The following is a 27,702-nucleotide window of genomic DNA, read 5'->3' as shown; positions in this document are numbered from 1 at the left end:
CCTCTGTAGACATGGCAACAGTGAGACATCTTATACTGATGACAAAATGCTAAAACAACAGTTTTATATTTTGAGAAATCAATCCGTATGCCTTTTTAAAATGGTCAATAGAAGTAAATTTGTATCTCATTTCGGTTAAAAATAGAATATAACATAAAATAGCTTGCTTTCTGCATTGCAGCCAAAAACTTTAACTGCATACTTTTGCACAGACATAAGAATTTGTATGTAATAAAAAATAAAAATATATCTATTTTAAATTTTTAGTTTTAGAGGGAAAAGACACGGAAAACATCTGTGTATGCATGTGCATTCACCTAATGTGTGAATAAATGTGCGAATAAACGAGCAAGCCACTGTTTTGTAATTGCAATAACTAACTTTCATTGTTGCATGGAAGCAATATCAACAACTCAGCAAAAACAGTGCACCCAGGAGCAAATTAACCACACATATGGAAGAAACCTTTAAAAAACAAAAATTAAAAACAATTACATTATACAGCTTTGTGCCAAAATATACAGAAGTGAAAAGGAATAAAATCTGCTGTTGCAAGAGAAGCCAATCTCAACAAGTCCAACACACACTGACTGGACGCTTGGCCACAGTGAACACAGAGCACAGGAAGAACATGGCACACCTTCTCCAAGACTAAATAAACAAACAGTAACTGACTTTAAAAGCAACAGAGGCAATCTTTGATTTTGTGTGTAGTTTACCATTTATAGAATCGTATTAAAATAGTTTCTGCGTGTTTTCTCTTATTAGTTATTAGTATTCTTACTCCTAAACCACCTATAGTCGTATTGACGTCTTGAACAACCATTTGAAAAACCTTCAAAGGAAAATATTAACGTTTATAAATGAGCCTTTTCATTCTAGAGAGACTATGGCTGTTAAAAATATATTTTAGCAGTTTCTCCCAGGCCTCCTTGTGATTAAACAAAACCACAGACAGTGAAGACTGATAACTCCACCCAACTCTGCTGTGTACACCTTCCCGAGGAGGATCCGTGAATGGGAAACAGCTGTAGAAAAATACCTTTCTTTTAGTTCACTCCTCCTATAGTGTTGTACTTTTCACCGCATCGTGTCGTTGCAGAACAGATGCATCGGATTCTACACTAATACTTTAAATATTAACGAAATACTAGCAAAAATTCAGAAATTATCCTTTATACCAATGACCAAAGTCACTTTAATAAAAGAAAAATCTGTCTGCTTGTGATAAAGTAGCTTATTAGAAGAGAAGAAAAAAATTTAGCTCTGTTTTTTTCTCAGGTCTTCACTCTGAAGAAACTACAGCCTTCTGTACGTGAAAAGTAAACAAACATTGTGGACTTTGGCTTGCAGAGGTTGTGGTTGAGAAGATGGACAAAGAGGAAGTAGGCATATTGTAAGTGCTTGAGGAAGGATGTGAGAAGAGCAACCCACATCAGTGTGTTTGCTACATGTACTCCTTCTTTTTCAAATGGAGTCCTGGTTCTCATACCTGGGCAAGGAGATATCGTATATAATATTCCTTTAGCTCTTTCATTTAACATAGTATTGAGTTATAAAGTAAAATTCTGGGTTCCCATCAGAATAGAAAATGCAGCAAAGTGCAACAAATGCACAAAATCATCCTGTAGGATAGTGGTTTTATTTAACCTATTAAATTGTTAAACATTAGTCCTTCCAGAGCAGAGAGGCCAACGTTCCCAGGTATAAGAATTAAGCCTGCATTTGGTTTGGTTTAGTGTTCCATTACAGGTCATTGCGATCAGTCACCGCATGCAAGTACAACATGTATAGTCTGGGCCTCGTGCATGACAGCATGCTACACATTCACCAGACGATCACACTGAGGCGCAGGCGTAGACCACAAACACACATCGCACACACATACAGCACATGCATTCGCACAGTTTTTATACACACACGCAGATCAAATAATATAGAAAGTCGGCTGTACAGTCCAGTGTGAGAGGAATGGCATCGCCTGAATTTACTTTTTTGTTTTGGCTGAGCTATGAATGCAAAGCTGTTGGATTCTTTTGGCTGAGTTAGGAAGTGATCTGAGTGGGTATTTTGGCTCAAAAGTACAAAATGAAAATATGTTTAGATGTGTGCGAGACTTAATGTGCAAATGCTTTTCCAACTGTATCACCTAGAATAATGTTTATATTGGACAATTCTGCAAAACTTTCTATTATTTTTTCCTGTGCCAACCGTAAAAAAACTGCTATAAAATATCAGTTGTTCTAACATCCATGGCTGGAACTTACAGTGTGGTTTAATGTAATATTGTGGTCGTAAAATATGATTCCCCCCCCTCAAGTCAATAACCCAGTCACATTTCCATAAAAGATACTAAAGTCATGACCTTGGCAGACTACATAGGCTTCACACTCAACCGCAACTAAATTCCAACTCCCTAAACTTCCACTTGCCTGCACAGCATACTGCTCCGTGCGCTGGCTACCCGCAGAATCATTCAATATGAACATAAATCCCTGTGTATATGGAGTTGGTATAATCTCTTCAATGGACATCACCAAAGGGCCTGTTGATATAATAATTATTTTAATTTATTTTTTCATTTTTGGTTTGTTTTATTTTTGTTTTCTTGTTTTTTGGAATGTGTATGGTTGTGAGGGGGGCAGAGGTGGGGTGGGGGTATAGCGTGGCATCCTTAGATTTAGTGCATTAGACAAATAAGGCTTCCCTGGAAGGGACTGATGCAGCAACAGGGGCAAAAGGTACAAGTAGGACAATCAGGGCAGACAGCAGCAGCAGCTATATAGAAGAAGCACCCCCACCTATAAGGGTGGGGGGTGCTTTGGTTGATGCCAAAATCAGTTATAGTGCCATGAATGGATACATTGCACAATCCCTTCAATGTAAAGCACTTTGTATTCTCTTGTTTAAAAGTGTTTTACTCTTAAACATGCTTTGCAGTACATACTAATTATGAAATCCAACCCCTAACCTTGGCTGTAGCTTACTTGTCCTACATGTTAAACCACACTGGCTCATTATCTGATCCAGCTGATTTTCACAAGCTCTTCAGAGTGCACCAGCAATGTAGGTACAATGTGAAGAGTGGGACTTCAGCACAAGCTACATGCTTTAAAAACAAAGTAGGGCCAAATAGTGAAGTTCACTCATACCAGCTTGAGCCTAAGTGGGAGCAGGACCACAGGGAGTGTAGTAAACGCTCCAGTGACAAATCAGAAAAGCGATAGCGGACACCCTTAAGCGAAACAGGAGCTAATAGATCGACAGGCCATGAACAGATTGCTGTTACAAATCCTGACTGAAAACCAATCCTGGCTCTATCACTTGTGGCTTAAAGTGGATGACATGGCCCGATGGATATCAAGCCGAGGGTGAGGTGGCAGCGAGAGGAAGGTAGAGTTGGTTTGGAAGAAGAAAGGAATTGTGGAACCTTATAAAATGCAAAGAAGAAGAAGAAGAAGAAGGAGGAATTGAAGAAAGAAAAGGAAAGGAGGAAGAGGAAGGATTAGATTTCATTTCATTTGGTAAAAAAGAAAGCAAAAAGAACAGATGATCATAAGTCAAAAAACATTCTGAATGAATTTTAAATAAAATCGTAAACTTATCATGCAAAAAAAATCAGGAGAAAACATGACTTTCTTCAGAGTAACCATAGTGGTTACCAGTTAGGATTCAGCTCATTCTCTTTTGCTTTTATATCGACTACTCTCTCCTATTTTCCAATATACTGATGAGTTGATTTGTTGCAAGTGAATTCACGCTGAGCTTCATGCTGGGGAAGAGTGGGAAAATATATCTATACATACAGAGTAAAACAATCTGAAGAACACACTTTATACGAACACAAATATAATAACCCATGTAAAGGTGGATTTTGAGTGTACATGCAGTACACCCTCAAATACACACGCAGGCAAAATTAAAGTAGAAAACCGACATAATCAGAAACTCACGTACACATACAGTAGATGAAGGCACTATTGCAAGCAAAGTCCAAGTAATATTTGTGACAGAAAACATCGACACCCTTTCCCACATTCACCTCAGAATCACTTGGGCTAGATGTTTGGGGTCAGGGAAACATTTAAAGCATGAAATAACACTGAGGGTTAACGGTTTTTTATTATTATTTTGAGGGTATGCACAGCACTTTTGCTTTCTGTTGAAAATTCCGAATGAACGGAGAAAACCAGAGCTGTCCACAGGAAGTCATTTGGGCTTGCCGTGCTGTCATCTAACCTTCCTGCCTGTCTGTTAAAACAGGATGGAACATGCTGATTCATCTGCCCCATCTCGTTGCCTTCTCCTCTATTGTATCTCGTAATTCCGAGAAATAAACAGTTAAAAAAATTGCTTAACAGACACTCTCATTTGGTTCAGAGTTCAAAGAGCCACATTGTATTTTATCTCTTGCTACATCTGCACTTTTTCTGTCTGGCCTTTCTTTGTGTGGCATGTGGATTCCAGTAAGTAATAACAAGAAAATGAGTCAAGACACTCACGACCTTGACATCTAAATTTCTGTGGAAGCGGGGGAGCCAGGCACGGTGGAATAAAGTGATAGAAAAGCAGTTCCACTGCCAACAAACAATCTAGCCCAAGAGTTGGACACACAAAAAAACACACATGCTGGCATGAACACGCACACACACACACACAAACACACACACACACACACACACACACACACACACACACACACACACACACACACACACACACAGAGTCATTCGTGCACTCACATATTCTTCCCCACCCATCCCCCAGGCAGCAGACAAGGCAGTACATTCAGGGTAACGCAGAGTCAGTCCCTTAGAAATCCATTGGATCCTCCTCCGCGAGGCCATGATTGGCAATGGTTCTGCCTCCACTTTTCGATGGCATCCCATCATTTTCAGGTTTTGCCACAGGGGGCGAGGTTTGCCCTGATGCCCCGTCTGGCGCACCCCAGGCGTCAGTGGTAGGTGGGTAGAAATCATCTTCGAAGCCGCAGAAGCCTTCGTCAACACCTTGATCGTAGCGCTGGTAGGTGGAAGCATGCACCTCATTCTCTCTGGCTGTGATTTCCAGAGTACTATTCCACATGCCATAGCCAAAGTATATGAGCACACCTACAAGAACAGAACATGTTAATATTTTTCACACATACATAATCCAGTGGATCATATTTATTAGACCTTGGGGCATGATTTTAGTTGCTTAAATAAAAATACAGAAAAAAAGGAAAATCTCCATCAACCTAAAAGCTCTGTTGGACTCTCCTTTTCCTTTCAGCCGTATCCTTTTGGGGGTTGCCACAGCAGATCATTTGCCTCCATCTCACCTTGTCCCTAGAATCATTTTCTGTAACAACAAGCATGTCCTCCTTCACTACATCCATGAATCTTGTCTTTGGTCTTTCTCCTTTCCTCTTGCTTGGTAGCTTCATCTTCAAAATCCTTTGTCCAGTATACCCACCATGTACTGTGTACATGCCCAAGCTATTTCAGCCTTGCTATTGCGACATGAGCTGTCCCTCTGATGTCCTCATTGTTAATCTTGTCCATCCTGGTCACTCCCAAAGAAAATCTTAGCATCTTCATCCCTGTCACTTTATCTTAGGCTCCTGAAGTTTTGTCAGTGCCACTGTTTACAAACCACATATCAAAGCAGGTCTCACTACCTTCTTGTAAACCTTCCCTTTCACTCTTGCAGCTATAAAGGCAAGTTAAAAAATAGGTGCTCAGATAGATACAACTGAGGCAGGAAGGAAAAGGAAAGTTAGATGCCCCAGGTCTTCCACAATAAAACAAACAAGAAGTCACACACAGTCTGTTCTTTATTGGTCACAAAATTTAAATTAAAAAAATAGTTATTTTTAATTACTCAGTCGTTACACTAAGTATCAACTGTCATGAGTCATTGCTTACAGTGCAATATTTTGGTTGGCTTTTTGTTTCACTGCTATATTGAGATGGAAGCAGCCAGTTTTCATATAAACCATTGCCAAACATATATACATTACATTCTATAATTATATTGAATTATTTTCATGCATACAACATGGAAATAATTTAGCAACCAACCTGCATAGTGATTAAACACGACAAAACTAAAACAAAAGTCTCATTAAGTTCCTGCTTGTCCTTCTACATGACTGACAGGTGTGGAACTGACTAAATAAAAGCATTATCTTTTCTCTTTCCGAATGTTTTAAAGTTAATTTAAAAGCAAACAAATAAAACATCATTTACTTACCCACGAGGCACCAGATTGAAAATCGTATCCAGGTGATTGCAGACAGTTTGAGCATGAGGTAGATATTAACCAGCATGGCTGAAGCAGGTACGAAGGGCACACAGGGTGCCATGTAGGGAAGTCGCTTAGGATTCTCTGGTTGTTGCAGGATGATGATGACTAGTAGGGCAATGATAATGATGAAGACGATCAATAGCAGCAAGGCCCACCAACGACCCTCCCCAATAGTGCTAGCTCCTGAAAGGAAGAAATAATTCATTCAATTCAGTTCAACGCTTTTATTATTTGTTGACCAATCTGTGCCTGAATCATACAAATGTGAGTGTGAGTTTGTTAACTTGTTCTCACCAAAAATTATGAAGGAGCAGAAAGCAAAAATGAAGATGAAGAGCAGCAGAACACACACAGTGACAGTTTTCCCCGTTGCTGGAGTCGGTCTATCCATTTTTCCCGGTAGGCCCAGTCGGATCCTCAAGGTGTAGTAGCGTGGTCCAATCAGCTTCTTTAACCGCCGGGACAGGCCACCTTCTGATTCTTCTGCTTCAATACCAGTAGTCATATCCACTGTACCATAGTTAGGGTGATTGGCCGTGTATGCATTTTTATCTGGTTTGCCAATCAGCATCTCATTGTCACCCAGTGAAGGCAGGTTTTTGGCTCCGCAGGTGTTAGTGGGCGGACCGCCATACTCATCGGCCTCGCTGGTTGGTGAGCAGGCGTCTTTCTCACACTCAGCCAGAACGCCTTCCTTCCTCTTTTTATTCTGCTCCTCAGAGAGAAAGTTCACGAAACCATGGATGTCTCCCTCAGGTTGGTAGCGTAAGAGAAGCACACAGAGACTCACCTGCAAAACACGTCATTTATAAACAGGAGCTCCATCACAAAACCATTTTTAGTAGTGACATTCCCATTCCACAGGAATTGTGTGGATGTTTTATTTCAAAACAAACAGCTCAATAATTAGTTTTTACAAAAACTGACTGGTTCATAAATCAGTGACTCATTATTATCTTAGTTAACTGCTTACCATCTAACTAGTGTTGTGCAGCCATGGGTAGAAGGTAATCTTTAGAGCCTAAAAAAAACAGATGCCCACATGTCTTGTACATACTGGTGACTCTGTTAAGATTTGTTGTCTATGAACACATACAGCTATCCTGTTATCATAGGAAATCATGCACTAGAGAGATTATTTTTCCTAGCAAGGTATCTGTTATTGTGTGCAGTATTTCATAGCTCCTTTAAAGAGCAGTGCTTTTTTGTCAAATCTGAATGTATAGCTACTTAGGAGAAGAAACACCAATCTTTCTGTTTTCAGGCTATAAATTTCTTAGAGTTGAGATGAAAGCTGAGCAACGCATCTTCACTTAGTTCTTATAAAACAATTGTTGCTGGATTATGGATGCCCCCTGGTTACAAAATACTGTGAATTGATCTCTGTAAGGCAGTGTAATACAGTGAGATTGTGGCTTTGTATTGTTCTGCTTAGCAGTTGTTGCTAGTATGTTTGTTTAGACATCCTTAAATACATCTCAAGGGCTTTATCCAGATATATTAAATGCATTCAGTTCAATTCAGTTCAATTCAATTTTATTTATATAGCACCAAATAGCAACAGTTGCCTCAAGGCACTTTATATTGTAAGGTAAAGACAATCAGATGCCCCTCAATGTGGAAGGAAAAACTTCTTTAAGGAAAACTGATCTAAATAATATTGAGAGTAAGCTTCATGATGTACATGTTTCCATTATTATTATCCAACACTCACCAGGGTATAGGCCAAAAGCGTTCCTATGGACATCATCTCTATGAGGTCTCTAAGGCTGACCAGGAGGGACAGCAAGGAAGCCAGAAAGCCTGAAACCACACAGGCTACAACAGGGGTCTCTGTGTAGGAAGACACATGGGCCAGGAACCTATAAAAAAGAGATGAGATGAGACTCATATGCAAACATCATTAAGAATGACATATAAATAAAAATGCAAGTACAGTGTGAACTAACTTAAAGAGCAGGCCATCTCCTGCCATGGCATAGATGACCCTGGGCATGGGGAACAGCGAACCCAAGAGGGATACAGTCAGTCCAGCTATAGAGCCTACCGCCACTATGTACTTTGCGAACATACAACCATGCATGGCAAACATCTCCATCAGTGGTGCATCCTCATCAATTTCATTGTATGGTACCATCAGTGTCAGAATCACAGAAACCTGGAATAAAAAAAACAAACATAGTGTTGATTATTACTAAGAAATCTTTACTGCAGTTCTCACCATAAAATCAAAATCTCATCATGAATCTATTAAAGTACAGAGAAACTTTAATACCAGTGTTAACAAGCAGAAATATTAGATTTTTGCTGCCAGAATTATAGTGTATTAATGCTGCGGGATGATGCTGCAGAAAAGAGACTAATTCGACTTCTTGTGGAGGCTCTTCTCAGAGTAACTCTGTAGAGCCTATAGTCACATCAACATTTAGACCCTAGATACTAAAAAGAGTTGAGCTACATCCTTAGAGCTTAGTTTTGCTTAGCTAATATGCTCATTACAGAGCATGCTCCATCACATGCAAAGTGGTCATTACTCGTGCCTCACTCAATATGTGTGTCCCTGTGTCTGATGTGTGATATCATGCAGAGCCATCTGTCACAAATGCTGTGCTGCTAATCAGATAGATTTGCATCAATGGATTACAGAAGGGGAGTAATAATAATAAAAAGCACTAACCCCTTACAGAATGAAAAGACTGGCTAACACTGTGTGTGAACCAGTCATAAGGGGGTAAAGTAATCTAAAACAAATCTACAACAACATATTTGCTTAGAGCACAAATCCGATCCCAAAATGTATTTTTCAGTGTCCCCTTCAGCTCACAGTCGGCTAAGTTTAGTTGGCAAATTCATATTACCCATCTCCAGAGCAAAGGACTTCCCAGAAAAAATAATCAGCACAATTCTCTCCCCTGCTGCTCATTGCCCCAACCTAAACTGAAGACCACAGTATTGCAAGGCCGTACAAGGATAGATATGTCATCACTAACAGTGAATGAAAAGCTCAGAAACTGACAAACAAGCATAAGTTTGCCTTGCAAACTCTTTGATTTAAATGTACTGCAAAAATCAATGTCACACACACACACACACACACACACACACACAAAAAGATGTGACAGGTAATGTGTTTAAGCTGATTTCTGAAGATTGAACAGCAGCAACCACGGGATCCTCACAGCAGCAGAAAAGTTATTCCAAGCAGCCTACAGTGAGTGAGATCAAAGAAAGGTGGAGATTAGAGAGAGGCTGGTGCATAGGAGAGCGATGATGTGGAGGAATAGATGTGACTGTGAAAGAGAGAGACAAGGATTTCAAAAAGAAGCACTCAAGTTTTTGAAGTTGATGCAATCTTTGCCACACAAAATGCTGAAAAACGTCTTATATCTGATAGGCTGCTGTTCCACAGCACCCATAGCAACAACCATCCAGCACACATTATGTAATCAGGAAAGCTGTACAGGCTGTAAAGGTGGAGATCATAGATTAGATATACACCCACAAATTTGAAATACAGCATCTTCATATTTATTCATTCCGTGTATTGGAAACTTGTCAACATTTGGGGGAGAGCAGGCAGCTGAAGCTAAAGCTGAATTTCAGCACATGATAAGTGATCAATATTCTTTAGGTTTATAATTAAATTAAGTCATTTTACAAAATATATCAACGGAAACCACCATAACATGAATGACGCTCTACTTTGTTATACACAAAACTATTAGTGTGAATAACAATAGATTTGTCGATTACTTAACAATAGATATATAAAGAATAGAGTGGTCATGTTTGTTTATGCAATATGTTATAAAGCTAACTCACAGAGACATAGGCAGTGAGGCAGGTGATGAGTGAGGCGGTGATAGCATAGGGGATGGAGGTGTTGGGACTCTTGGCCTCTTCTCCTGTTGTAGCAATGATGTCAAATCCAATAAAGGCATAGAAGCAGGTGGCTGCACCCTGCATCACCTGCAACACAGAGGAAACAGAGCTGATGGATGTCCTAAAGAAAACAACCAAACAGCACAGATACCCTGCTGATGGTAGGGGGGTTTCTGTTTGTTTGTTTGTTATTTATTGTGTGTGTTTATATATACATTCGGATGCATACCCCTGACCAGCCGAAAGGCAGAAATCTCCCCTCGTCCCAGTTCTCCCCATTTACAAAGAACAGGCCAGCGATCATCATGAACACCCACACTATAAGGTTGATGACGTTCAATGCGTTGTTGAAACCAACAGAGTTCTTCACTCCCAAAGCCACTATCACTGTCACCAGCAGTGCTATCAGCAGTGCCAGTAGGTCTGGGTAGGACTGTTCTCCTTTACCTGGAGAGGAAACACGCATGCTTGAATACACAGAAAGACATAAAAGTGCTGTCACCCTGTGGTGCTGAAGATGAATATATCCATTTTCCTGTGTGTTTGGCGTAAAACTGTTTGAGTAAGTGCTTTGTTATTTTTTCAAGAAAATACTAAATTGTCAGAACAAGAACAAGTCCTCTCACAGTTAAGCAGGTTTCTCAGAGAAATGTTTTTCGTTTTCTTATTTTGTCTGATTAACGCCAAATTAAAAAGAAAAGTAGAAAATCCTCACATTATTGGTGCTAGTTCCAAAGCGCTGTCAAATCAGTTTAACTAAATATAGTTTTTTATCAGAAGTACACATAAAGTACAATCATTAATGGGATAAATGTCAATGCAAATTTGGTCTTTTAATAATTTCTCTGAATTTTTCTTTTTCCAGGGTCGAATAATTGTACAACATACATCTAAAATCAAGAACCGGGTTCAACATTTTGAATTCATTTTGGATTTTCTGTAATCCACACAGGGTCAAACATACAACTTCAAATGTACCACTCTTCACCTCAACCCGACACTTTTAGTATCAATCGACAAGCCTCTGGCATAATTCTGGCTGGATATTTAACTACTCTTCTTGGCAGAATTGGTTTCCTGGCACCGGCCCGGCTTTTAAGCATAGCACACACATTTTCAGAAGGGCTGAGAGTGGGGCTTTGGGAAGGTCATTCCAGAAGCTTAACATTAGCCTGCTTTATCCATTCCAAAACCAGTTTTGATCTATCTGTTGGAACACCCATTTGTGTCATCTAGCTATTGATCTGAGGTGAAGTTGATGGATTTTGAGGAGAAGCATAAAGAAGCTTCTTGCTTCTGTATCATTCCATCCATTTAGTGCATTGTACCAATACAATAGTGGCAGAGATGCAGAGCATGTTCATAGGTTTGAAAGCCTCATCTTTACTCCTCCAAACATAACTCTTGTCATTGTGGCCAAATAGTTCAATCTTTGTCTCGCCTGACCATCAAACCTTTCTCTATAAGAAATTTAGCTTATCCATGTGGGCAGCTGAAAATTTAAGTTGAGCCTAAAGGTGTCAACTTTGGAAAAGGGTCTTTTCAAGGTCATCACCATTTCAGTCCATGGCGATGTAACTGTTACCCTGGTATTCCAGCAGTTTCCAGTTCATGGCAGGCTTAAGTGGTTAAGGCCTCAGTGGTTCCTGGCTTGCTCCACATGTCTTAACCAATTTTCTCTCATCTGAGGGTGACAGTTTGGACCTTTTTTTCAGACTTTGACAAAGTGGTGGCCCATCTGAATAACTTTACTTATGTACAATTATTTGAAGTGATGATCATGGAATCTGTCACGAAAGATGTTTGACGTACAATTATTCTTACCAAGAGAAAGAACAGTTCAAAGTCTAAAGAGCTAAAAGGAAGGTGACTTGCATTTGTTTTTGTTTTTTAAATGATGTTTCACCTCTCATCTAAGAGATTACTGAGAACCCACATAGACAGAAACTGTTCAAAGTAATCATTAAATGCTCAAACTTTCCACGATATGAAATCATGTCCATGATCACTCTATGTAAACATTTGACCACAACTATTAATCAGAATAAATAATCCCAGACTAATTTGTTGTTTCCAAGAGTTTCAGCCGCTCTCATAGAGTATGTTGGAGTATGTGTAGATAATTATCCAAGGGTATTCCAGTGAATTCATGTGTAATTCACAGGACATTCCCCAATGGTCCAATAAAACACCCAAAGCCATGGTTTAATAAAAAATTGAACTTTCCAACTCTGTTTAATTTCTTGGCAACAGAAAGTTGGAAACACCTTTAGATTTGGCACATCAACTGAACTATTTTTGTAAGATAAGTCGTCATAGTGAAGTACTGCATTCCTAAATTAGATACACCCCACCCAGTTGACCATTACGGCAACAAATTTTTAGATGCACATGTTCCACAAGAACTCAGCCTGTGTGTATTTGGAAATGAATGAGATATATTTTAGTTAGATTTCACATTTTTTCCCCTTGGGTGTGGAGAAACAATCATTTCTCTCCAACAGGAAAAGGAAACATCAGCTTTCCGTGATCATTTGGAACGGCTGGCCGTGACACTTGTCATGTGATCACTACCATTACTTTTTCAAAGGCTAACAGGAAGCAACTGATGAGACAGTGTCAGCCAGATAGAAACATAGCTGGCACACACATCAGCTGGAGCATTGCACAAGATAAGCAGGCATCCTCCTCATGGTAAGATTATGGAAAACTGTGTTATATAGAATTCAAGTTGATGTGCCTGCTTTTACTTTCCGTGACAGTATGACTTCCAAGATAAGCTGCATAATATTCTTTGGATGTTCCTGGGAAAAATAAATTGGTATGGTTTGAATGGTTTCTGAGATAATGTAAGCATTTTTATCTTGGTGTTTTTATTAAAATTTGAAAGATGTGTTGTGATTATCAAGGCAATGGGAGATCCTTTGTATAATAGAAATGGCGCTGCGCTTCTATTCCACACTGATAAAGTAAATCATGACTCTTAGGAGCAAGTCGTGTTAGTGTGCAAATACGGAAGCAGAGCAAAGGCTGGATTTATTAAATGTACTTCTCAAAGTCTAAATGTCAAAGTCTGTTCAAGACCTCAAAGAGGAAGTATTTGTCTTAACTACAACTACAGCAAAAGGAACAGAGCTCTGTCTGACCTTCTGAGGAGAGTGGGGAGGGAGAAAAAAGATAACATCTCTCCAAAAGTCACTTGGGTCAATGCATGTTTTTACCATTAAAGCAAACATGTTTGACAGCTGAACCAAAACAACTAACTGTAGCTGATTGCTGATAAGATGTCGATTCTAAATGAATTACCCTGCTTCTTAATGCCTTTAAAAATGTGCCTTCAAGAAAATTATCTCACAGGTGATTTCTAAGAAGCACTTTGGCTTCAGTTCCCTGAAATATTGTAAATATAACACTGAATAAAGCATTCACAGTAAACCTGCAGTACTTTACACAATACTTGAATGAATTTCAATCCTGAGAAAATTAGAACCAGAGAGAAAATGTATCAAAGCTGTCATAGCACTGCATCTTTGTGCTACTTACCTAAGCCGTTGAGTGTTCCAATGTGTGAAATCATAAAGTTACTGATGGTGTGATTGGCCAGTGAGTCCGCCATGCTGCTGAGAGCTGACGCCCCCGCTGCTGTGCCAATCAGATATTCCAGAATTAAGTTCCAACCGATGAAAAAAGCCACACACTCCCCCACTGTCACATAGCTGTATGTGTAGGCTGAACCTGTGGTCTTAGGCACACGGACACCAAACTCTGCGTAGCATACTCCTGTGGGGGAGACAGGAAGAGGAGTACAATATAGACACACATAAATTCAGACACATATCAGTGATTTGACTGCATTATCACTAGAGTGAAAGGCTGAATTGAAACTATTGATATGAGCATTAAAGTATATTTTACTATCTCTTGAACCTATTATAGCTGTGCCCCTATAATGTCATTGCCCTTGTAATAATTACATAGGTATTAAAAGGCTTTTCAAATATATCTTACCAGTTTAATGGTAATAAGAAGGACAGCAACCTTTATACTGCGGCTATTGTCCCCTTGGTATTTATGTGATTAGAGAAGCCTTGCATAAATGAGCGTGCATAGCTCTAGTCTCACCTGACAGAATGGAGGCAACAGCAGCAATAATAAAGGACACAATGACCCCAGGGCCAGCCATCTCCTTGGCGACCAGTCCAGAGACCACATACATCCCCGTCCCGACGCAGCTGCCCACACCCAGCGACACTAGGTCCACCGTAGACAAAACCCGGGCCAGTCTGGTTCCATGTGAGCTTGTACCCGATATGGCTGAATCTAACATGGACTCCACAGGCTTGGTCCTGAGGACACGGGATGCAAAGGTGTTCCATGTCGACCCCCACTGTATCCTGCGAGGATCCAGCTTCCCTACCAGACCACTCATATTGAAAGCCAATGGGGAGTAGCGGAAGATACTGTTTGACCAGTGTTTTTCCTTAAGTTCTGTGAATGAGTTCTTCAAGAAGATGTGCAGATGTGAGGAATTATTCCTAATCCAAATAAATGAAGAAAATCTGATTTTGTCTTGCAGTCCACGCCTCTGTTTTCAGGCTCAGTAGAATGCCACGTCAGTTTTTCCCCACATAGTGAGAGAGAAAGTAATCTGAAAGACACAAGAGGGATAATTTATTTTTACAGCATTTCACAGCCCATTGCCTACTATTATTCATCTGACACAATGCTTATTTTGGAGTATGCATGCCAAGACATATTAGTTCAAAAGGGGAAATGTATTACAAGTTTGTCCACAAATGAGGTGTACCTGAATGAGGAAACAGCTAATTAGAAATCCTCTCCCCAAAGCCATGTCGCTATAGTAGCAAAGCTCATTAGTGACAGCCCTAATGACATTTTATTTTGTTTGTAAGGGGGAGAGATAGCAATATTAAACCTTGGCAAAACCTCTTCTGTTGTGTTTGCTGATAAATAACTGTAGAATCAGAGGCAATGTACTTCAACTACAACATCTTCGCCATACTTAACGATCACTCCATTAAAATTCAGAATGAAATCTTTAACACGTTTATTTACATTTTACTGTCATGTGAAAATAATACTGGGGTCTTTTTACATAATTATTTTTAATTTATTAGCCTGTGTTTTCACATAAATAAATGCCATATTATATGATGCATTACTTCAAAACAAGCTAAAAAATATTACATGCAAAGCCATGGCAATCATAGGGGCTGAATGTTTTTTTTTCCTTTCAGTATAAGTAGAATTTATCGGAATAATTCAAATGCAACTATGTAAATTCCTAGTGCTGCTGTAATGCAGGTTTTCCTGCCACGTTTAAACAAAGCATTAGCTGAGTCGAGTGAGTAACAGATTAGAGATGCTGTTGAAAAGAGAGCTATTAAAGCCATCAATTGTAGCCGAGTCCACCTCTGTCTCTCTTAACAGCAATGAACTAACACTCACCATTCATCTACTTTAAACAACAAATTCAAGTTACTGAACAAACACACTTACATTCAGCAGACCCACACTGCGCGCCCTCAACTATAACATAAGCCACTCAAATGATGACTGCAATTACTCAGCTGTTTAACCAGATAGAGTGGGGCTGCTATTGTCACTGCACTTAGTGGGTGTATTACATGTGCAGCAGTATAGAAAGCTTAAAAGGTGATTCACTTTGAGCATGGTGGTTAGCTCTGGGTGGGGCGGTACCTCTTAAATTCTGACAAAAGGGATTTTCCTTAATGGAGCTGGTATGAAGCCCTGTAGTTATAAATGACGTGCAGAACCCTTCTGAAATTAAAATTCAGAAATTTCCAGTCATAACCATATATAATAATTTACGTTTAAGAGCATCTGATCAGTAGAGTTCTTACTCCTGGGCATGTAGATGAAATTCTGCTTCTATTCTGTATTTGCACACACATTCTAACAAAAGTTTTTATTGCTCTTCAGACATAAAATGATGACATCTTATTCAATTATCGTAGATTACTGCAATAAAAACTCATTTATTCTAGTGCCATTTATGTTTTATATGAAAATGTACTTAAATGAATGACGCAGTCACAAAATGTGACGCACAAGTGAGCTATGTGTTACAATCACTGGACAAACAACCTGATATTTGTGGAAACAAGATTTTATTTCCGTCATCTCATAGAAGCAATCAATAAGAAATAAGAAAATTTAAATTGAGCGTAATACTGCTCAATACTTGTGCGTGTGTGTGTGCGTGTGTGTGCATGTGTGTGTGTGTGTGTGTGTGTGTGTGTGTGTGTGTGTGTGTGTGTGTGTACAGAAGACAGAAGAAGATGAACACATTAGGAGAAAAGAATGAGGATGATGAGCAGACTGAAAAACAGCAAATCTGGTTTCGTTAGTGCACTAAGCTTTGATCACCTGGCTCTGCTTTGTCAATCAATGTGTGTGTATGTGCGGGTTCATGAGTGTGTGTGCGCGCGTGTATGGAACATGAGTGTCCAGACAAGCCAGCCAGAACTTAATACCTTAAATTTGAAACAATGATACCTATACATGAATTCAATCACATTCAGCCAGTTTCAAAAATGTCATAAAAGTGGCAGATTAGGAAGACATACGCTCCATTTTGTGTGTACTAGAGTAAGTGCCACACATAAACATACAACCTTTCATCAGTCTATATCTTTAATCAGATCATACAAGTGCTCTGCTTTTCAGAACATCTGCTCACTTAAATATTCTAGGCCAGTTTTCATTGATGATGACCACCACCTGTCCTGCATTGAGTGCGAGCTATTTGAACAGTCGTACTCTAGATCAACAAAACAGAGCCGCACAAAGCCCCGTGGCAGCAGGTGTTCCATCTGCTCTGGAAAAATGACTTCATCTTGCTAATAGTTGTTTCTGGGTTAAAGGTTTATGTGATAAAGTGTCCTGTTGATGTTCTCTGTGTGACCTTTTTATGGTAAAGAAATACACTTTGCTTTCTAGCAGGTGGCATGATGAATGGATCAATGAGAGTCTGTAACCAGGAGGCAAATTTCTGGATCACCCTATATAATGAAAACCAAAACCTCCCTCATTAGTAATGAGTGCATCATCACAGCATCCAAAAGAAAATCTGAGCACCTCTAACAGAGACAGACACTGCTGTTCTTCGGAGTACAGTGCAGAAGCTAAAATGCCAGTGGTGACACTGGCTACTAAATTATTTAATAGAGTGTGGTTGCAGGCAATACATTTTAGATTTTTGCCTATTATTTAAATATCTTTTCATCAGTTGATCTAATTATTTCTGTCACTGAACTGCAGGGGAAGAAATCTTGGAAATTAACACGTACGTATCAAGAAATGTGTAATGTGCACAACACAAAGAGCTAAAAGCATCGCTTTCGTCTCCCAGCATGGGAGGAACTGTTTCACACTCTAATGGATTTTTGAACTAGACACTTCTTTGTTCTTCTTCCATAATTTTACACGCTTAAACAAACACCCATTTGCGCAGATGTATAAAGATCAATAGTTAAATCCCTGTCATCATAATCACCACAGCCACCTCTAGCATCTTAACATTAGTGTGTTTCCTCTCCAGATAAGAGAGCTGTCAAAACATCTATACTTGTGTCTAATCAGCCATGACTAAGCTTGTTTCTGTGTCCGCCCCTGCCTGTGTCTGAATTAACTGGATGAATAACCTGATTGAGCTCTCATTGCCTTTACAGTAAGAGCTGCTGTGGTTTAATAAAGTTGAGAGCACTTCTAATTCACTCAACACTGACGTGGAAACCAGTCTGCAATGCATGGCCCTGGCCTCCACAAAAATTAGACCTGGCATGCTGCCCTGGCCCCATTCTCACATCCTGCAGACAGAACAGGAAGCAGTTCTTGGTAGAGCACCTGAGTCAGGGAAATTACAATTTTTGTGTGAGTTTGTTTTCCGTTTTATCACACACTCGATGTCAGTGTCACTGATGATTTGGATGTTTTTTTGAAAGAGAAATTAATGTAAAATACAAGTGAGCAAGTCTGTCACTTTGCAATTGCTTTTGTTTTAGCACAATTAGCAAATAGCAGTATATAAAAATGCTAAATTATATTTCATTTTAGCTTAACAAACGGACACACAAACAACTTATGTAAAAGAGAAAATATTATTATGCATAATTCATGTGTGTATGTGCATATCTCCATATTAGTGCCTCTCAGTATTAAGAGTTATGAGGCTAGCCTCTGTGGAGTGTTACACATCAGTGCTTAGAGCCCCATCGAGTCTTGAACACAATAATGTATTACTATCAATCACTATGACTAATAGCAAATACCCTCTTATTTAATCACAGCTAATTCCATTTAGTCATACATTATTATTAAATATATTCTGGTCTATATAAACCAGCTCTATTTTTCATGAGTTCCTATAGGTCTCGTACCTGGGAGCAAAGCTATTGTGCTAAAAGCACAATGACCCAGTCAGCAGATCAATAAATATCAGCAGTAACTGAAGGTTTTAACGTGGAAGTGGAAGTCCTAAATTCATTTTCCTCTGCATGGCTGATCTTGGTGGCAGTGTGGCTGATTTAGTGTCTTGGCTCCCCGGCCACAGTGTCCCTGTCTGACAAGCCTAATGAATCTGACATAAAAGAGAAATTGCCACCTGCCAGGTTGATTATGTTGTCTGGCTCATCAGTCACACTGTACCTATCCCTGTACGACCAAAGGCTGTTTTTTACTGTATACATGAACTTTGATTTTCTGGAGTTTCATCGAGCAGGAATATGCTAATATCATACATCATTTGTTTTATTTAATGTCAAACAAAACTAAATGACCACCAGTGCAATAGACACAGCATATCAATATGGTCAGTTCATGAGCAAAGACAAAGAAAACTGCACATGCGTTAAAATAACTAGGTAACACTCAATTCATGCTCCTCTGGTTTATATTGTAAAATAAACTGACTAAAGGTTTAAGAAGAGCAGATAAATATGGTTAATTTAAAGAGATTTAAACTTGGTGGTTCAATGTCCAGCAATGTTGCATCACAGAGAGAAGGTCCTGTGTGTGAATCCATCGGTCAACTGGTTGAAATTATATGGTTTTGGGGCCCGGTAGAGATCATGATCCAACGATGTTTGTTGGATTGATATCTACTAATTAAATTTTCAGTTCATAATAATACAATTGCCGACCCACTGTTTATTTCAGGCAGATGAAGACACATGAAAAATGTTTCTTTGCTTAAACACAGGATGAGACTACCTGGGGTAAATAACATATTGTAAAGTAATGGTGCACACACAGTGCACAAGAGCCACTTAAGTACATATCTTTATTTGTTCATGCTGTTATGATATGTTTTATAAGCTATTTCATATGTAGAAGCACATATAAAATGTATATAGCTCTAAATGTAGAGCTATATACATTCTGATCGCCTATATTTGAAGTGTAGACAACAGGACTATCCTAAGACTATCTATATTTTTGCTGTCTTGTTTACTTGGAAAAAACCACAGTAAACATTTAGCTTGACTTTATGGTAATAACTGATAAACTACATTTAGATCAAAACAATTTTTTTGGTGTTTGTTTTTTAGCATGTTGTATTATGTGTTAATATAAGTACGACTCACGCATCAAGATCTGGTTTAAGATCACTAAGAAAAGAGCCACCTACCATGCTTTTCTCATCTGTTACTACAGAAAAACTCTTATTCACGATTTTCTTATCTTTTGATTCTAATCTTGTGATTTTTAATATGTTAATTCATTCATAAAAATGTTATGATTATGGAGCACAAGACAGAATTAAGACAGACCGTGTGGCCTTGGAACTTGAAATGGGCTCGGCTCACAGTGTAAATAAACAGCATGCTCGTAGAAGATGCTGCTGAACCTTAATTAAGATTCAGGAAAACACAAGAAATCTGTGTCCAAGTGTAGATTGGGCAAAGATTTTCTTAAACAAGCCAAAAAAAAAAAAACACAACTAATGTACTGTATAAACCAATGAGTGGTTAAATGTCTCGAGGTTTCCAGGTTATGTATATAGTATCCACGTTACTGGAATTTCTATTCCTTTAGAGTACTGGAATCAATTTTTTGGCTGTCTCACAGGATTACTCTTTTAATGACTACCTGGACTATAATCGCTGCAAATTTTAACCATTAACCTTAAACCTGTTGAGGCATATTCTAGATTTCTAAGAAACCAGTAAACACAGGGAGGAAATGTTCCATTTCTCAGTCAACTTAAGACATATAATGCCTATCTATCAAAAGTTTACAGTGTGGAATCTCCTGGCACTAGTCCAAAAAGGTACAGACCAATTGCTCTGCATGACTGACCTGTCAGCTGGTCTGCTCCACTCACAGTTTGCAATGCTACATCCTCATCTATCTTCCCCTAATGTAGCACAGTCGGGGCCTGGAGCCTAAAGCAAAATGGATCTGCTTCTACACTGCAAGATAAACAAAAACAGTGCTGTCATTCCCTCTGGCTCTGTGCTTAACCAGCCATATCAATGACATCTCTGTCAATGTGGCCTAAAGCCCTAAAGAAACAACAGGGCCATCTGACACACTCAGGGACTTACCCCAGTTGTGACTCCCTTAATGTTAAAACTTCAACTGAAGACCTGGCCCTAAAACTGGCTTGTTGATTCCGTGGCAGACTTTAGGCGTGCCCTGCTGAGTAATTCTTTGACAAATAACTCCAAAACCATGAAACGCTGGTAACACTCTGAACCAATGGGAAAGGAAATATTGCCTGTGGCAGCCAAATGATGCTTTTTCCTCACAGTATTGTCACTATATGTCCAATTTGCTAATCCCTCTCAAATCAAATCAAATCAAATCAAATCACTTTTATTGTCACATCACATGTGCAGGTACATTGGTACAGTACATGTGAGTGAAATTCTTGTGTGCGAGCTTCACAAGCAACAGAGTTGTGCAAAATATAATAATGTAAACAAGCAAAATACAAGAATGGCTACATCTGAAACTAATAAATATATGTACAATATATAATAGTATATGCATTTCTGGATGTGTATACTAAATATTTTTCTACGTGTGTGTGTGTGTGTGTGTGTGTGTGTGTGTGTGTGTGTGTGTGTGTGTGTGTGTGTGTGTGTGTGTGTGTGTGTGTATACACATATTTTACAAATTAAATAGAGTGAACAATAAATAAAATATACAAAAATATACAAATATACTCCCAACTGTGTCCAGGATTGTCACTCTGTAGTTCCTCAGTCAGAATTCTATATCACTGACAATACATCTATCATAAACCATGCCTTTAACACAACCCTCTCTAATCTCCACATTTCCTTTCTGATATATTCCCGTTTCAGCTCCGACAGTGCAGAGAATTGTTTGTCATCTCATACCGCTCAGCACTAAATGAATGTAGCGCCTGTTGTGTGCACTGCTCACCATGTCGAAACAGTCCTCTGCCAGTTGACAGTCTTTTATATTTCGATTCCACTTTCACCCGTTCGACCACTCCACACTCCCAGGTGTATTTCATCCCCTTCTCTCTCTGGCAGTGTTTCTCTGACTTCTTTCAAAGGAAAGCCTTGGGGTACTTTCCCAAAGAAAGCAAATGGATAAATTGAATTGACCGAATTAGTGGAAAACAACCTTGCATTTTAAAGTTAACACACGAATAAATGCCAGATTCAAAGTTAAACAAGACTGAATGATGTTCTGTGCTTTGTTTTCTTTGACCTTTCTTAATGGTCAGTGGTGACAGTTTTGAACAGACCAATGCAATTTTTGAGGAGTGACTGACTTGATATTGTAAAAAAGCGAGACAAACTGAGTCAAATTAATACATTTATAAGCATTTAACTAATGATCTTTCATTTGTTTTTGGGGTGAACATTTATTTATGAAATACATCATATTGAGGAATACGTTTCTGACAGCATTGTATTAATATCGTTTTATAATATGGAGCTATTTTCAGAGATCTTTTTTACATTCCTGTATTGCGCTACTATTGTCTCTTTGATGTAAAGATGCAAATATTAGGTTAGTTAACTGTTTCTTGTTGCTGTTTTCCAATATACCCTGGGCAACACTGAAATGAAGGGAAAATGAGGGGAAATAGGACTGTTCGGGGTAGAAATAGGACAGAGCCCCAGAGGCATCCAATCATTCCTACACAACCAATTCCACAGATTGAAGCTACTTTGTAAAGTTCCAAAATCATTGACTGCATTTGTCAGTGGAACAGAATGCCTTGGTTCACTATTTTATTGGTTTTTTAAATAATGGGAGCCAATTGTTTTTTGAAAGGCAAACCTTGAGTGGAAGAAATGGGTGCTGTGTCTGAAAGTGGCAAATACATCAGTGTGTGAAGACTTTTTTATACAGATTACAAAACTGCATGATCCAGCCATTTATATTCATCAGCTACCTTTTAGCAAAGTGTTTTTCTCCAGCTTAGAAACATATGCTTAAGTGGCAGCTTTTAGCTTTAGTGTGATTCCGTACACCCATTTTTAGGAACGATCTCAAAATTGCAAGTGAAGCCTGTGAAAAGAAAAGTAGAAAAAGCCTATTTTTATGCAAATCTGCTCCTAAATAAGCAGTCACTTTCTCAAATCAGAGATCAGATAACATACTGGCCTTCAAGTCTTTTTTCTGTGTGTGTGTGTGTGTGTGTGTGTGTGTGTGTGTGTGTGTGTGTGTGTGTGTGTGTGTGTGTGTGTGTGTGTGTGTGTGTGTGTGTTCTGATTATATTAGCCTTTATGCGCAAGCAGACTCACTGACGTCAGTGCTGAGCAGCATCTCATAGAGGAAGGGTGATGGAGGCCATAAAATTAAGAGCTGATGTTTACGTGTCTGATTTTCTCTTGGTTAGTCACAGCTATATTTTACAGTATAGAAATTAGTACATCACCTATTCTAAAGAATCAATCTCAATAAATCAATTAACCTCTTATCCAATTCAGGTGTACCTGTACCTGTCATCTGTCTACTGCTGCAAAGAGAGAAAGACACTCACAGCTGCACCTACAGTCAGTTAAGAATTGACTGACCAACTGACTGTGAGTCATAGTACCTGGATACTCAGGCTAGCAAAGTGAGAGCACAGGGACTCCACATAGGCCGCAGCTAGCTCCTGGATTCAAATCCAGAACTCTATTGTTGTGTGCTTAACAGTGCATCACTGTGCTGCTCATATTCTATTCTAAAGTAGTTATTTGCAATATACCAGAAATATTTTGTGTTGAAGGCAAATAAAGATTTTAAAAATAAATATCAATTCCCTTTTTCGTATGTGTCTTGTATCTATCACACGCACACACACACTCACAACTCTTCTGTCAGCGCCTATTATTGCTAATAAAAATGAATGAGAGGCCAGTAGCATTTCATAACCTCTGCAGTAACATAGTTCCTGCCTGCATCTAAAGCCTTGAATAGGAGCAAGACAGTGTGGTTTTGAAATTGAAAATAAAACATATATTATTTATGTGAATGCAATATTTAGATTCAGGGGTTTCATTGCTGAAGCCTTACTACATCTGACACGACCAGCTAGTCTCTAGTTGCTCACTGGGGCAAGAGTCCGAAAGCTTTCGATTAATATTGCTGCCAAGCTGATATTACTAAGTCTGTTCGTTTATTTTGTTATCCCTTTTTTACTTGCACTTCCACACGTTTCAGCATTTGCTAGTTTTATTTAATCGATACTGAAAAAATGACAATTTGTTAGCCTTTGTCGATGCAGGACAAGAATCTTGGGAGAGAGCAGTGGGGAGACATGCAATAAATAGCCTCGGCGCACATATGAACCCACAAGCCTCTGAAGTGGCCTTAAGTCATATGTGTCGCCTGCTCAACCCAGCTACAGCACCCGAAAATGGCAGATGAATCAAATATTGCATCGTCTAGGTTAAGAGCGCATTGTTAGTTTGTGTATGCTGTTTAAAATTGTTTTAAAGTTGTTTAAAATTTGTAACACGAAGAAATCGTAACACATGAAAAAACCCATATGAGTTTATGAATGGTACCCTAAAGATGTGGCATCAAAAAAGTGTTTTCATTAGATTAGCATTATTACAAGCAGATACATTAAAGGCTGACAAAATAAATAGATAAGTAAACAATAATATACAAAATATTTTAAACACTTATTAAACGTACTACTTTACTGCATTGAAGGAACCATTTTTCTACCCCTTCTTTGCCACATCTCCAATATTGTTATCTAATAAAAGCTATTATCACATGTGCACTGTAGATATCGACTTCTCTAAACATTATCCAACGTATGCATGAGAATGCACATGTACAGAGCAGTCGTATTAGTAATCAAGCAGTCTTTGACATGTCAGCTCGCTAGTACAAATCTGTTTCAAGTTTATTGTGCCAATATGAGATCGATGAAGACAATAGTCCAGTGAAATCAGAGCCAAGTAATAGCCATCTTATATCCTTCTTCCTGCAAGTGCATCCCAACCCTAAACATTTTATTTCCAGTAGTGAGAACACATCTGAAGCAGACAGCCTCCTGCTGTGTCCTGTGATTCTTCTAACACTGTCTGGAGTTAAATTGTGAAGACAGCTAAAGACAGAAATGCTCAATAAACGTCACCAACAAATGAGTTGTGCCTTATCCTCTTCATTCAGCTGCAATTTCAATACATCTCTCCAACATGATAATATTCAGCCAGTGCAAAAGAAATATAAAAGGAGGGGGGTGCAGATGCCCCACTCTTGACCTTTGTTACTGCTAAAGTGCCCTTAAGCAAGGAACGACTGCCCCTCAAGCTTATGGTGTGTCTCTACATGTGACTTCATCCTCCAATGTGAGACCTGGATATCCTGGAGGCTGTTTGACAGAGTGTGTGAGGGATATGCAGACAGACATAGTGCAGTTGCTAAATTGGTCTGTTATATAATATTCTGCTTCTACTTCTTATTGTTGTTTTCACCAACTCAATCATCAGCATCACCATGGTTTTCATTTTCCTATCGGATGTCCATTCAATGGTTTGGATGGACTGCTTTTGACTTAAATGCTAGGAGCTTCTGAACGTTTACTGCCTGTCCAGCATAGATTTTTCTGTTTGAAATAATAAAGTATTAATTATTATTAATACTTTATTATTAAGCATTAATATTGATCAGATATTAATATTTATACATTTTTACTGCTTGATTCTATGGTAATCATCCCAAGATTTTTTGCTTATTGATACATCCTGAAATTCAGAGCAGTATCACAAACCCAAAAATCTGTAAAATAATGTGTGTTAAAAAGCAGTAATTTTGCAATGCCCACTGCCCTTTGAATTGCATAATTCCATGTTGGCAAATTAATTGCTTCTGTGTCAGGAGCATGCCATTTCAGAGAAAAACTCAGAGTGCATGCAATCACAACACCCGTTTTAAATGACAGAGTTACAACTGAAATCAACTTCTCTTATTTCTGTGTAGCTGTAGCAGTAAAAGGCACCTGTTGAGCGATGACAGGGCCATCAAGCTTTAGCGTATTAGCAAGCCATCTGCAGACGACTGCTTTCAGCACCATGGACAGCACGACACCACAAGTGTGTTTTTTAAAGAATTAAGAGCAGAAAAATGAGACAAGGCCTTATGGCAAATGAGAGAGAAAGAATGAGAAAGAGAGAGAGAGAGAGAGAGAGAGAGAGAGAGAGAGAGAGAGAGAGAGAGAGAGAGATCTGGCCATGTCATTAGGGATTAGCCTAGTTGAACTGGTTGAAGCTTTAGTCCTCTTGTCCTCACAGACACACACATGAATCAAGTAACATAGTAGTTTGCTTTACTGGACAGACAGACAGACAGACAGACAGACAGACAGACAGACAGACAGATAGATAGATAGATAGATAGATAGATAGATAGATAGATAGATAGATAGATAGATAGATAGATAGATAGATAGATAGATAGATAGATAGATAGATAGATAGATAGATAGATAGATAGATAGAATGTCCACATGTCCAGCTTTATTTTTCCTACCCTGCCCTGATCATAAAGATCAAGTCTAACTCTAATTATGTAATCTTTTCTTTCTCCGACACACCCACTGAGCCAACAGTCTAGGTAATAACCGCATACATACTAAAAACTGCAAATGTTCTCAATTAAAGAACCCACCCTCTTTCATTTGGGTCCAAGTCGCCACTTTGTCTTGCCCTGTCCTCCTCTCGACCCTCCAAGCATAGCCTCCTGCAGCTCTAGTCCGCTGGGAGAAGCGATACCCGCCCTAAACTCTGCCTCCCCCCTTGTTTCTAACGCTCACCGTTAAGGTGACAGGACGGGACCATTGACCGACCATTCCGTCCACTCCGCGAAATCATAAACACACTCCCTATAGGAAAGACGCACGGTTTCCGCCACGTTATAATGCGCCATCACTCGTGAAAAAACTGCACAAAGGAAGACAACAAAAAAGGGTGGGTGAAGAGGAGGGGTGGATAGGTGATAAACGAAGGAGGAGGGTGGAAGGTGATCAAGTTTAAGATAACACGATGGCAAGGAGAACAAAGGGGAGAAAAGCGAAGGAAAAACACTCACTGTGGCACGGCCGGATTAGAGGATACCCATGTCGGATGCTGCAGTCGGTCACCAGCATCAGCAGCAGCATCTCCGGGCTGCGCGGTGCATCAGCGGCAGACAGAGCGGGAGGGAGGGTGAGGCTGATGATGTAAAAAGCTTTAAATCATTCAGGAGCCCGCTGCACGACATGAGACCGTCGACACTGTGTATTATTCATCCGGTTTATTTCCTGACCGGCCAAGACACCAAGCTGACCGGACATCACCGTTGCAGTCCACTACCCCCCCGTGACTTAAACTGATCCAGCCATGACACAAGGATTATCACTACAGTACGCCCACAATATGCCTCAAATTAATATTCGTATCTTATTCAAAATGAAATAGAGAAGATTCGTTATTACTGATCATTTATGGTGAACATATGTGCTCAAAGAGTAAAAAAGTTTTGTCAAGGCCAGTAACACAAAACAAGGGTATAAAAGGAGCATCCCAGATTAACAACTGAAGAATAGTTTAGGTATAACATTTTTTTAAGTAAATCGCAAAGGATATAGGGTTTTAATCTACTACAGTACATGATATTAAAACTTTTAGTATGAAAGAAAAAACTTCAACTCACTAAGAAAATATTTGCTTTTAAGACTACAGGAATTACCCTTTTTTAGTTCCAAAATTAGTACAGAGAGCTTAAATAGGTTTAATATTTTCATGCCGGTTTTAGTACTTTATAATTTCATTGAGCGGATTATCAGTATATCATGAAACTACCAAACACATCTGCAGCAATAAATCATCTTCCATAATGTAAAGCAGGTGGTATTCAGGCATGCCTGTAAAATATAATGATATCAGATTTAGACAGCTGTTGAATAGTTTCTAGTCAAGTGGCAGAATTGATTCCTAGTGTGCCAAGTGGACCCAACATTCACTAGCAGTGAGAGTCATGCAAAGGCCTGTTGCTAAATTATTAAGGCTGCGC

The 27,702-nt window shown here is 39.1% G+C and overlaps 1 protein-coding gene across 4 annotated transcripts; it reads right to left on the bottom strand.

Moving 5' to 3' along the window:
• Positions 1 to 359: 359 nt before the first annotated feature.
• slc7a14a (solute carrier family 7 member 14a) lies at positions 360 to 26,877 on the bottom strand. Of its 4 annotated transcripts, XR_013094528.1 has the most exons (11): positions 26,740 to 26,877; positions 14,296 to 14,821; positions 13,717 to 13,953; positions 10,403 to 10,620; positions 10,114 to 10,260; positions 8,241 to 8,449; positions 8,006 to 8,153; positions 6,586 to 7,081; positions 6,238 to 6,474; positions 4,743 to 5,111; positions 360 to 3,430 (listed from the first exon to the last, which is right to left on the bottom strand). XR_013094528.1 is itself a non-coding variant. In XM_076877492.1 (10 exons), the coding sequence occupies exons 2-10, from the start codon at positions 14,600 to 14,602 to the stop codon at positions 4,813 to 4,815; spliced, it is 2,298 nt and encodes a 765-aa protein (XP_076733607.1). In that variant the 5' UTR covers positions 14,603 to 14,821; positions 26,740 to 26,877; the 3' UTR covers positions 360 to 4,812. The 4 variants fall into 4 exon arrangements, 3 of the variants coding, with proteins under 3 accessions (XP_076733607.1, XP_076733609.1, XP_076733608.1); XM_076877492.1 differs by having other exon boundaries at positions 360 to 5,111; XM_076877494.1 differs by lacking the exon at positions 26,740 to 26,877 and adding an exon at positions 26,320 to 26,409 and having other exon boundaries at positions 360 to 5,111.
• Positions 26,878 to 27,702: the final 825 nt, after the last annotated feature.

This window comes from Maylandia zebra, linkage group LG19 (assembly GCF_041146795.1).
Source record: "Maylandia zebra isolate NMK-2024a linkage group LG19, Mzebra_GT3a, whole genome shotgun sequence".
NCBI classification, from domain to species: domain Eukaryota; kingdom Metazoa; phylum Chordata; class Actinopteri; order Cichliformes; family Cichlidae; genus Maylandia; species Maylandia zebra.
The sequence above is the reverse complement of the archived record's forward strand: the minus strand, read 5'-3'. Positions and strand labels throughout refer to the sequence as shown.

What these genes read in the sequence shown, in the direction of transcription:
- slc7a14a (XM_076877492.1), bottom strand. Translation starts at nt 14,602, where the DNA reads ATGAGTGGTCTGGTAGGGAAGCTGGATCCTCGCAGGATACAGTGGGGG. An exon ending in TGCCTTTCGGCTGGTCAGGG is followed by an intron (nt 10,261 to 10,402) that starts GTATGCATCCGA and finishes TCTGTGTTGCAG; the next exon opens with GTGATGCAGGGTGCAGCCAC. An exon ending in GGAGATGGCCTGCTCTTTAA is followed by an intron (nt 8,154 to 8,240) that starts GTTAGTTCACAC and finishes TCTTTTTTATAG; the next exon opens with GTTCCTGGCCCATGTGTCTT.